Source organism: Lepisosteus oculatus, chromosome 25 (genome assembly GCF_040954835.1).
Source record: "Lepisosteus oculatus isolate fLepOcu1 chromosome 25, fLepOcu1.hap2, whole genome shotgun sequence".
Classification (NCBI taxonomy): Eukaryota; Metazoa; Chordata; class Actinopteri; order Semionotiformes; family Lepisosteidae; genus Lepisosteus; species Lepisosteus oculatus.
This window is the reverse complement of record NC_090720.1, coordinates 1,183,154-1,195,423: the sequence shown is the minus strand read 5'-3', so window position 1 is coordinate 1,195,423 and position 12,270 is coordinate 1,183,154. Positions and strand designations below refer to the sequence as shown.

General features: G+C 45.2%; 1 protein-coding gene across 3 annotated transcripts in view; it reads right to left on the bottom strand.

Annotated features, from left to right (window-relative positions):
• noc2l (NOC2-like nucleolar associated transcriptional repressor) overlaps nucleotides 1-12,270 on the bottom strand; it is an 87,269-nt gene that overhangs the window by 24,527 nt on the left and 50,472 nt on the right. For 2 of the 3 annotated variants that reach the window (XM_069183614.1, XM_015336991.2), the window contains 8 exons: nucleotides 5,376-5,519; nucleotides 4,423-4,606; nucleotides 3,698-3,814; nucleotides 2,515-2,629; nucleotides 1,869-1,959; nucleotides 1,118-1,196; nucleotides 887-997; nucleotides 109-222 (listed from right to left, as the gene is read on the bottom strand). In XM_069183614.1, coding sequence (XP_069039715.1) covers nucleotides 109-222; nucleotides 887-997; nucleotides 1,118-1,196; nucleotides 1,869-1,959; nucleotides 2,515-2,629; nucleotides 3,698-3,814; nucleotides 4,423-4,606; nucleotides 5,376-5,519 — 955 coding nt within the window. Of the gene's footprint in view, nucleotides 1-108; nucleotides 223-886; nucleotides 998-1,117; nucleotides 1,197-1,868; nucleotides 1,960-2,514; nucleotides 2,630-3,697; nucleotides 3,815-4,422; nucleotides 4,607-5,375; nucleotides 5,520-6,896; nucleotides 6,967-12,270 lie in introns of those variants that run through there. The other variant, XM_015336990.2, reaches the window with a different exon arrangement.

The following is a 12,270-nucleotide window of genomic DNA, read 5'->3' as shown; positions in this document are numbered from 1 at the left end:
TTCCTGCTTAGCACACGCCTGTACGATCTCTTTAAGAAGGAAGCACAGCACCCACGAAAGGGAGCCCCGTGACCAACGAGAGACAGATGAAGCGCCCCATTACCGTACCTTCAGGACAGAGGAGAGATAGGAACCCTGCTTGTGTCTGCAGATCTTGTTGAGGGCCAGGAAAGCCAGGACCCGGACCGTCTCCTCGCCAGTGCTCCACTGCTTGATCAGTTGCTGCAGGCGAATGAGCACAGCATGAAGACCCAAAGCAGGCCTTAAAACTAAAGGGCGGCTGGGAAGGGGTCTCAGTGTGCCGGGAGGCACTGGGACGACTGTGCTCTGAGGTTCGCCCAGAGGCTCTGATGTGCAAAGGTTTACTAATGGATAAAACCCGGTGTGAGTAAATTTACCCCCCTTTTGAATTTTTTCAACTGTATTAAAAAATGATGAAAACCTGTAAGTATACCTTTTTTTATACCACTGACTCATCTAATGAACTGCAAGCTTAAAAGTTAACCTGGCCATCTTTACTCACTGATAAAGCCCTTCATAATCAAGAAACATAAGGGCCTAGGTACAACCCTGTAAGGCCAGAAAACATACATTTAAATACTAGAAGCAGAGTGAAATCGAGAAATAATAAAAGGCTGATGCAATACAGCTGAACACTTTAATAGTACAATGTCAGGTAAATACTTAAATTATTTCTGGAAATGTCAGATAGCCTATTGCTGTGGGATTTGGGTGCAGGATTAACGTATTAGTTCCTTTCTAAAAATCAACTGGTCCCATGATATGCTTTGCAAACAAACATTTCTCTCTCTTCTCATTTAGCGCTCAGTGTGACAACACAAACAGGACAGGAGCTGTCAGGATCAGCACGTTTCCCCCCTCTCACCTTCAGGAAGTGTCTGCACTGCTTGGGAAGGCACAGGTAGTAGGGGACCATCTGGTTGGCGTGCTTGAGAACGGCACTGATGACAGAGGCTTCTGTTAAACAGGACAGGAGCTGCGAAAAGAAAAATCCAGCTGTTTCTTCCCGGCCTCTCGTTCCCGTGCTGTGTGGGTCACCTACTTTGACACAGCACAACAGCCACCAGAGAGGAAGGCTAAGCAGACCGGTACCGACCTGAACGAGCCCTGCCAGGTACATCTTGACGTCCGTTTGGGCCTTCTGCCACCTGGGGCTGGAGGAGGGGAGCACCAGCCTGCAGAAGGAAGTGACATCATCACATCAGGGCCTGTGGCCTCCTCATCTTGCATCACGGCTTGGCGACTGTTCTTCTTGCAGGCAGGAACAATCCCCCTCTTGAGCCACAACCACATACATGCTTATGTGAACAGGGAGATTCTCAACACCCAATTCAAGCAGGCGGAGAACAAATATTTTAGAAATCTGGGACAGTCTCCGTAATTCATAACTTGTTTGCTTAGACCAGTAACCTACTTTTGCAGCCGTCCTCGTTTCTTCACTGACCCCTTTAATCGAATTAATAAAATGCTAATTAAGTTAACGAGGTGGGCGGATCTGAGCCTGCTTCTTCAAAAGTACTGGAAAAGGTCTGCGTTTCCCCACATTCCTGCAATCCCACATCCTGAGCAGCCAGTATTTCCAACTGAGGTGTTTCCATTGGCAGAATAGGCCTCTGCAAGTACTCAAGTACGTTCGTATGTTTGTGTTGAGACGAAGAGGACACCCCAGATGAAACCGGATATGATGAAAACCGGATGGGATTCGTGGATCAAGCAGCTACTAGCAGTCAAAGGAGCTGGATGTGCTGGACATGTTCGTAATAGTTCTGGCAATTGAGTGCCCAAAAGGGCTGTATGCCGAGTAGCCTTGGTATACAGGAAGAAGGGGCATTATTCGGGGTTCTTACTTCATCTTATCTTTATTTGGCTTCAGCAGGAGCATCTTCTGGAGAGGCAGGAAGAGGTCCTTGATGCAGAATGACACAAGGGCGTTGAATACTGGAACGAAGGAAGACTTAAGTCAGAATCATTAAAGTTAAACCGGTGAAGAACAACTCCACCCATTTTCCACAGCTAAAATCGATATATAAGACCATACACTTTATGGTAGCTAAGGGTGCGTCCGCACTTGAATTATAAAGATTTGGGTAAAACTAGATCAAGATAAGGGTAAAATGTGCGAGGTGACTATGGGTGCTCAGACAAGAACTAATAAAAGAAACCAGTACCGAGAAACAACTGCATCGCACTTCGTTGTGAAGTTCTTCCACGTTACATTTAGATAGTGTGTGTCACACACTTTACTTCGATTTGCATCAGGCTACTTCCCTTAAACGATCCAATTTGCCACCAAGGATATGCCCGTGCACGCTGTACTTACCTTGGATAAGGGCACTCAAGGGATACTATAACTCTCCAACTATACTCACCGCAGTACGCTCAGGGTATGTGCAGTTGGACTGAAACCCTTAGTCACACCCTCGCCGAAAGCAAACAACCCGCTAGCACAGCACCCCACCCCCACCCCCCGAGGGCCGCACGCTGTGGGCTTACCTGAACCGTCCTCCACCTTGTACCGTCCGGGGTCGCCCCCGCCTCCCTGGGTCGTCGCCACGGCAGCTTTGAAGGCCTGCGTGACCTCCCGGAACAGGCGCGGCGAGAGCTCCTTCTGTGAAGGGGCACAGGGGGGCGCAGGTGGTGAGCCTGCAAATAGCCACACGGGCGCCCAATCCCCGTCCCATGACCCCCAGAGGGGCACACAGCACCAGCCAGTCAGGGCTCTTGAATGGAGCACTAGCACCGGCCTAGCACACCGGTAAAGCGATCCCTATGAGCACCACACAGCTTGTTGCACGTTTTCTCTCTTACCACAACTGAAGTTTCTTTGTACTGATCCAATCTGGACACGCCCAAGCTCGGGTGAACCTCTTCAGCGTTCCCATTTCGATTTCCCGACGCCGCGCGAGCTGAATGCACCCCCTCCCACCCCTCTTCCTTTAACAACTCACAGCAGGAGCAGAGCCGACAGAGAGGTGGAAAAAGAACCACGGCAGCTTGATTCGAAACGCTTTCCCCGTTAAAGGACTTGGCTGGGAGGGCCGGGGGCCCTGGAGCCCGGAGTATGGTGGAGAACCCTGCAGCTGTGTCACTAGCGGGCTACGGCACTCACAGACGGTACACACACAGCTGGTCCGCACTGCAAGGTCTGAGCAGGTCAGAGCCCAGTCCCCACACACCAACCTCCACAAATCTTACCGTGGTCTAACACGGTGAAAAGCAAAGCAATATGCAAGAAAGCAAAGTGAAATGACCAGTCAAAGCCAGACATACTACGTGGAAGGCAGCTGCGTCAGCATGCGCAGGCTGCAAAGGGACAAGTAAAGATTTACTCCCTGCTGAGAAGAGAAGACAAGAAGACACCCAAAGAAGGCTCATACAGCCAAAACATTGTTTACTTGGTCCTTCGATACTACATGGAGTACCGCTGTGAATCTTGCAAAGGGCGAATTCCTTTGCCAAACAGAGCAATCATCTGCACTATAGAAACTCCCGCTGAACAAGGACAAAGCAATGAAGACAATGGTTGATAACATGTAAAGAACACGTGTGCGCGTGTGACCTCCACCGTCCCGGTAACCTGGACAATCCAGATGGTGTGGGCATGAACACTCCGGGAAGCAGACAGCATTAAAAGAACAAATAACTGAACCGCAAGAACAAAAAGATGACTTAATACCTTAATGCCTGCCTTCCACTCCTCCACCATCTTCTCAGTCACTTTGATCACATCAGCTGATTTTTTGGATTTTCCGGCTGGCTTTACGTCCTCATCACCTTCATCAGAACTGGCCTCCTGTCGGTGGAAAAGTTAAAAGTCTTCAAAGTGTCAGCAATCCTCGTGCCTTCAGGCAGAGATAAAGAGTCACAGCACAACAACAACCTGCAACAAATCATCGGGGACGAAGAACCACAATGTCGTGGCTCAGCTGTACACTTCTGGCTGCGAGACAAGACGGGCTCAGAGACCAGTGGAAGAAGTATTCTCCTCCTTTCAGGAGCCGTGAGCTCTCAGAACTGTAGCAGCCAGGGGCAGGCTGGGTAAGGAGCACACTGATATCACAGCCAGCCTGTGTAGGCCTCTAACATAATCTAATGTGTGTAAATAGCCAAAGAGGGGATTAACCATTAGTTAATTAACTGGGTAATTAGGAGAAGAATCAGCAGACAGGTTCCCACATGGCTGAAATTAGTTGTTTGGTATATCAAGGGCTTCACAGGGGTGGGCGGGTTTTTGAAGAGCAGATATTTGTGCTCCAGAGGAGAGGTTTCTACAGTCAAGACTCCTCTTCGATTTACTTCTCTGTGCGACTGCTGGTTTTCACTCGCTCGGGCCCTTTGAGCCACTGCAATGAGGCCAGGGCCCGTCCCCCCCCCCCCCCCCTCCTCTCACTGGGGCGGCACCTCAAGGTGGGCGGGCAGCTTGTGGTATTTGCCGTCCTCCTCGTCCTCCGAGCTGTCCGAGCCGTCGAAGTTGAGCAGCTTCCGGTCGTTGTCCTCCAGGAACTTGTAGAACTCGGGATCCTTGCTCTTCAGCCGGCTCAGCTGCTCCTTATGCTCCGAGGCTTTGCCTTTCTTCCCGACTCTCCTGGGGGCACAAGGAAAGACGCGGAGCCGTCACGGCGCAGTAGAAAGGAGAACCCCTCCGCTGCCTAGCCACCTACGGGCACAAGTGCTCTTCCCCGTTTCCTCCTCTGCGCTTGGACCCCTATTGCGCTGCTGGTCCGTAAGCAGTCAAGAAACCATGAAATTCTCGCCAGAAGCTGGAGGCACCGGGAATAAGGAACAAGCTAACTAGCTACGGTGCTGAAGCACCTTCGCTGAGCTCCTAGACGAGATCCACAGGTGAAATTGCCCCTAGCACCCACAAGCCCTGCACTTACTGCTAGGCTTTCTTGGTCTGAACGTTCACTGTTTCACAGTAATTCTACTTGGACTTGACAGCTTTAAGAGAACTTAAAAGGGCTGCAAGTTACACATGTATAAGCTTCTTTAAAATTAAGATGCATTATTACAGGGGTCCGACCAAACTGGTCCCGTGTACCCACACGCCAACAGGTTTTTGTTCCACCTGAGCACTCAAAATAACCGAACCCCTTCGAACACTCGTTTTTCATTTCCGAAATTATGTAGGAGGTGCCAATTAACTACAGATTCTCATGGGTTAACATGAGATCTCGGGAGTAGTAGAAAAAAAGGTTGCGACCAAGCTCAGCCGCAATGAAACCCAGCAGGAGTGTGGGTCTCCATGGCCTGTCTTGTGAGCTCCTGTATTATTATACTTATTATAGCCTCTGCCACCAAGATGCACACACCGAGGACGTGTACTAGGAGGTGTGACCGAACTCTAAGCTCACCTGTCCTGTGAGGCAGCTGTGGGATCTGCGGACCTCTTGCTCGGCCCCTCCTGCCCGGCGGCCGTCTCCTCCTCGTAGTCCTCATCGTCCTCCAAGTCGAATCCCGACTCCAGGAACTCGTCCACGCTCAGGTCCTCCAGTTTCCTGGAACACAGTTCCCACTACACTGCAGGCTCAGCCATTTCCAGCTTAGAGCGCCACCCCAGCAACGGGTGCCGCCTATTTTGTGCTCGTTACCCATCACTTTAAAAAACGGTGGTTACGACAAATATGACAATTTCTTAAACGGGGTCTACGGTGATACTACACCCTGAACACCTGGTTAAACTAGACAGCTCGTCTTGGGGAGATGGGAGAAAACCAGAGCACCCAGAGAAAGACCATTCAAACACAGAGAAAACATGCAAACATCTATCGCATGTGTCTTGTAGGAGAACACTGTTAAGCTAACTGTTCAACCAGCTGAGAGAAAACATGAGAACAGAGAAATACAGTATGTTCAACTTCGGAGAACTGCGGAAACAAACTTTGTAGCCTCTTTGAGGCTTTCCTGGGTTATTTATTATTTAGATTTATTATATTTACGACGAGTCTTAATGAGCTCCCTAGTCGACCTTAATAGCAAAATTGATTAACTCATTACTGGATTATTTAATTGGGAAAAGGCTTCTCTGCACGTGGTCTATTTTCGACTGGTTGGTGTCAGGCAATATAAGATCCACGCTGAAACACTCCTCGGTACCGAAATGATAACCACGTATGAGAGGTCATCAGGAGAGTATTGAGCGCCATGCTTGGGGGTTATTTAGATCACCTTTCGATAGACTGCATCTCAATAACTTCGGGTGTTCTTTCATCTTTTATCTCTATTTTTAATAACGAGGTTTTCGTTCCTCTTTCAAGAAACCGTTACTAAACTATAATTGTCATGAAACTACTTAATCTGGCTCAAGAAGAGAATATTGGATATCTTTACTAGTGTGTGAAGCAATTTCTCTGCGTTTGAAAACTAACGCAGCACTCTTGAAAATTCGTGTTCAAATAGAAAAGGGTGCCTAGAAACTAGCGACATTCTGATGTTTTGAACGATTAAACCTTTTACAAAGTTAACAACTGCGGAGGACAAACGTGTACCACCATCGACCACAGGCTTTAAAGATGAGGATTCTCCAACAGCCCAGCAAAATTACTTTCATTCTTGAAATAGAGACCTACAAAATATCAAACTCGTTTTAACTTAACTTGAAAGAGAGAGAAGACTTTTTTTTGTTTGTTTTAGTATGGCAGAAGAGCGCAACGCTTTTCATAATTACACATCTAACCACGACCGAGGGAAAAACGCGTGGTTTCACGACGGACACGGTCTGGCTACCTCAACAGAAAAATATCCCTAATATCTTCTAAACCTGGATTAACAGGGCCATCTTCTCCACACCGACAGAGCAAAACGACACATTAGCAATTTCTTAAACGCATGACATTTGTTTTCGTGCTTCTCTAGTCTAACGTGTAAAACCATACCTTCTACCGGCCGCCGCCATGCTAGACATACAACGTGACTCCTGCCGCTTCCCACAATGCAGCGGTGCAGCCGGCGTGTTAGTTTCATGTTTAACAATCGCACGTCCGGGAGCAAAGCGGGAGGGTGCAAAAACATTACTAGATAGATAACATCACTTTATTAGCCATATACAATTTCTTGCATTAGGAATCTGTCTTTTTGCATACCCCAGCTTGCTCTCCATTAGACACACAGACAGGGAGAGAAGCTGGGGGTCAGATTGCAGGGTCAGACATTTATACGGCGCCCCTGGAGCAGCTGGGGCCTTGCTCAGGGGCCCAACAGAGTAGGATTCCTCTGCCGGCTGCGGGATTTGAACCAGCAACTCTCCAGCCACGAGTGCAGACCCTGAGCCAGAGTGCCACTGCTCTGCCCATTAGACTCGTATTTTATAACCACTGCCATTTTAAAAAACAAAACTATTGATTGTGACAATAAGAAGCATTATGAAATGAGAATGGGAGTCAACTATTTACCCAAAGGGTCTTGGAACATTAAATTTACCCAGCCGTGCTGTTGAAGCTGGTATACCGACTTCTTTCAGGAAAACTGCTGGATGAGAAAACTGGATTAATTACCTACTTATCTCCTTTTATTTGGGCTGTTATGTTCTTATATGTTATTGGAGTGGTCAAGTACAGGGAAATCAAATGTTATCATTTATGTAGCAACATGAAATGTCAAATACAAACCATGTCCAAAACAAAACATTATTAATACTAATACATCTACTAGTACTAGTGCTGCTACTCGTATTGTTTTTACCTTTCCTGTAAAGCGTTTTGAGAGGACACTTGAAGACGCTGCATAAAATAAAGTTCATTGTTATTATAACAGCCCTGAATGGAGATGTCCTACGGGATTAAAAAGAGATTAATACATTTTTACCACTAACCTTAGCAGAAGGTCTGTTCATTTCTGCACTTTCAGAGCAGCTAGTATTGTAAAACACAGCACAAAACTGAGACTGACTGCAATCATAGTCTGAATAGTTCAAGATACGTTAGCCGTAGATATACTGCTTACACTTTTTTTCTGGAAGCCTGAAATGTTATCTTACGCTGTATATTAAAAAAATTTTACATTGTATGAATTGTCCTCTTGTCGTTTTGATTTTGCAAGGCATACAATGTAGTTAGTTGTTCGAGACTCAAAATGGCTAAATACCATCAGAGCGGAAGGTACAAACCAAAAATTTCTTCTCTACTTTTCCCGTCTCTCTCAGGTTTTCGCTGTGTTGTGGTGAGCAGCATGAAGCTAGCTGCACTTAGCAACACGAATGATCCGGAAGTGTATGTAAATAGCCGAATTTCAATCAAAATAAAAGACTTTCAGCTACCACAGTAGCGTATGAGGACTATAGCAACATTAAGCGAAGTGACAAGCAGCTGAAACACCTGCTTTGTTATTTCTTCGTGGCTAACGTATTCCTTGAACATTCAGCCAAAATTTTAGAGGGTCCTTTTTTAAATTTTAAATCGCCTCCACTTATCTCCAAGTTTGACAAATCTAAGCTTATTAGAAGTTTGTTATTAATTTTACAGCACTTTTCTTCCATTTATACTCCTGGAAAAATTGTCATTGCTATATTTTTTTCATAGAAATGTTTTTTTTCTGTTCAGTGAAAAAGGTTTTAATCTGCATGCTTTTGAAGGAGCTGTATCTGAAACTTGTAATTAAATCAAATCCTTTATTATATTTAAATTCCATCAGTTTTTTTAAACTATAACCAGGGACAAAAACATTTTTTGTACCATCAAAAGTGGTGAAACATACAATGTTAAGACAGTCAGCCAATAGCAAATCACCCTTCTTCATTCCGTTTTAAGTCTTTATTAATATTGTTGGTCTGGGTGGATCACCTCTAGAAAACTGCAGTGCAGAATTGGATGGGGAAAATTTGTGCCTCTCCACAGGTGGATGGAATCTATTGCACAGACCCTCAGATAATAGGATATCACCTTGGTTTTGGCAACTAAGTGTCTCTGTCAAAACCGCTGGGGTTTATAGAGCACCTCCTATTCCCAGACTGGGACTGTGCAGCGATGGGCAGGGAGCAGTCTCACACCCCTCCCAGCCAAACACAAATTTGTGCCTCTTCAAAAATATTTCATTTCTACTCTACAGATCCTCAGCTAATATAGTACATCTCCATGGTTTTCTCAGATAACTGTCTTTGCTAAAGTTGCTGGGGTTTATAGAACCACTTGGTGTTCCCAGACTGGGACCGTGCAGTGATGGGCAGGGAAAAGTGTAAACAACAACAACCGTGATCCCATCCAAAGTAATGCTGACACTGAAGATAATAGTATTGCGACCAAAACCATAGCTGTGACATGGAGTAACCATACAGTAAAAAAACGGTTCTTAGACACAGAGTGGAGGACTGGCAATGTTTTGAAAAGGCAGAAACCGTTATGCATCTAAATCACCCAACAGCCAAAAAAAACAAAGGTGGAGTGCGATGCTCGCACTGAGCGGTTTAACTTTGTGTAGGTATGACACAGAATGACAGAGATACTGAATCTGTAGGGTTTCCGTGTTGCTCAGACAATTGTGATGTTAAAGCCATGGCATTAAAAACTGGTTTCACTTCAATGAACAAATGTAAAGCACTCAGCAGTTTAATACATAAGTCAGATGTAACCAAAAAAAAGTAAAATTGATGTGTCACATGTCAGCATTGGTGCTCAAACAGCGCTGAATTATCTCAGTTTTGGGTCTTATTGTGGTAAGACAGACAATAAACAGATGGTTTCCCAGGACAATGAGGTTGAGTTACATGATGACACAGAAGTGAGAAGTAGTATTGAATGTGTATCCATCACCCAGGGAAATTGTTCCTCATGTCATTCCCTCTGAAAGTGAAATGTACAGTATGTGCAGAAGTGATGTCGATGACATGAATCTAGATGGTAGCTGTTATGAGAACACCCCTGAAATTAAAACACGAGCACAGTGGTAATTTTTCAAAACCAGGAAAAATAACCCAGGAAACTTTGCAGAGTCGGTATGTATATCTTCAGTGTCATAGTTACTTCCACGGTATAAGAAGACCTGTCTGCTCATATTTATGATACCTGCATTTTCATGGGTGGTAGATACAGAACAGCAACACACTTGTCACACAGTCGGTTTTCAATCTCAGACGTCTAGTGTCACAACTGAACACACTAGCAGTGCCCCCACTTTTACAGGTGCTGAGGACTCATGTTGTTGAGATGTTGATTTTGGATGCATAGAGAATGTGAATTCTCCATTTCTTCACCATTTAAAAAAAATGTAAGATGTATATGTGACAGATATAAACAGACAGGAGAACAAAGGGCCCAATGTTTTGGTTAAAAAAGTTTTTAGGAAGAAAAATGTAATTTCCTGTCGTCAATCCCAATATGGACAGACATTCATAATGGACAGATTCCAGCAATACCAAAAAATGGACGGATTGCATCCATTTCTGAGGTCAAGTTCAAAATGAATGTTTGTAAAGGTTAGGAACTCTTTACAAAGCACATAAAGAGGAATTTTGTGATAAGATAAGACTGAATTTGTCTAGAATAAGTAAGTCTCCTGCCCTTGTGGAAGAGGAGGAATGGAACAAGTCAAGAAAATTCCACAAGATCTCAGGCGTTCATTCCAAAAAACCACTATCAAGACAATCAAACATTTTAAGTCTAAATGATAAATGCAAAATTTATGGTCATCCAAATTGATCACAACAATAATTATATTCTCGAAAACAGGTAAAAAAAAGCCCTAAACAAGTGCTGGTTTAATTTTGTCATGTCGTCTGTTGTTAATATGAATGCAATACAGACCAAAATAAATATGGAATTCTATTCTAAAGGCAGTGCTTGGTGCGGCTTGCGACGTGGTGGGAGATTCCTGCTGCGTTGCTCTGCTGATGCTCTCTGAAAACCAGCTAGTTAGTGTTGGCTGAAACTAGCAGAGTTTGTGCACAGGAGAAAAGATTGTGGGTCCAGCAGGTCAGGAAGAAGACCGGTTCGTTCCTGATGAAGCGCTAGTCCTGAATCCTGATTCAGCTGTCCACAGTTCCGACCTGTCCACGAGGCTTGCTGCTGATGCTAACCTCGGGTGGATCCTTTGGTTACGCGCTGGCAACCTCTGCTCTCGACTCTTAGAACAAAGGAAAGTCCTGCACTCGGACACACTGGCCGTTACGTGGTGGTCTGGGCTGAGTCGGAGGATGTTCAGGAGGTGCTCTGAGTCTGAATGTCCAGCAGGCGTGCTGCGAGAATGTCCTGCGTTTGGGAACAGTGTTCCCTTGGGAACTGTTCTACCCTTTGGAACTGTCCTGCGCTTGGGAACTGTTTTGCCTGTTTTTACCTGGAGGACATGCAGGTCATTCATTGATTGAAAGTTTCATGGGCATCAGAGACCCACGTGGAATTAACCTGCCCCACCAGTTCCTGATTGGCTGATGATGAGTAACCATACCCTCTGACCTTAGGGTTGTAAACCAACTTTGAATAACACTTTCCCTTGGAATCTCAGACTGTTAGGCGCCAGAAATTAGATTGTTAGGGTGGTTGATGTGTACCAGCTTTTGGGAGTTGCTCCTTATCAGGACACTCTATCAGCTAGAAAAACACCTTAATTGTGAGCCAAATGGAATGGCCTCTCTGTATCAAGCACCACTGAGATGAAGAAGAGAGGGACTGGAAAGGGAGCAGAAAACGTAATTCCTCTACTTTAATAAGCCTCGCCGCTACACCATGAAGGAAAGTCTATAAGCAGAGGTGGACATTATTGGGTGGTACTTTTGTGCATTGGACAGAAATTTAGAATTAAAGCAAATGACCAAAACATCACAACATAGCCAACACATAGCATAGACTAAACTAATGCTATGTTTGTTTTCTAGAAATAAAGGAGGCATCAGACAGAGACACATGTTGGTCAAACCATGTACTCACAGTTGAGAATGCCAATACTCATGAAACACAAAAAAACCTGGAGCCACTGAACAATTACATATCAACACTACCGCATAGACTGAAAGAGTCTTTGAATAGATTGCAATCAGTGACAAAGAAACAGACAGCCTTACCTGTAACAATACACAAGACGTTCAAGACCCTCTGGGATCAGAAGGTGGTCTTCTAAACCCCAGCAGTTTTGACAGACACTTATGTGACAAAAACAATGTGATTTTCTATTATCTGTGGGTCTGTAGAATAGATTTAAGGTATTTTTGAAGAGGCACAAATTTTGTCGTGACAGGAGTGAGACTGCTCCCTGTCCATTGCTGCATGGTCCCAGTCTGGGAATGGGAGGTGCTCTATAAACCCCAGCAGTTTTGACAGACACACT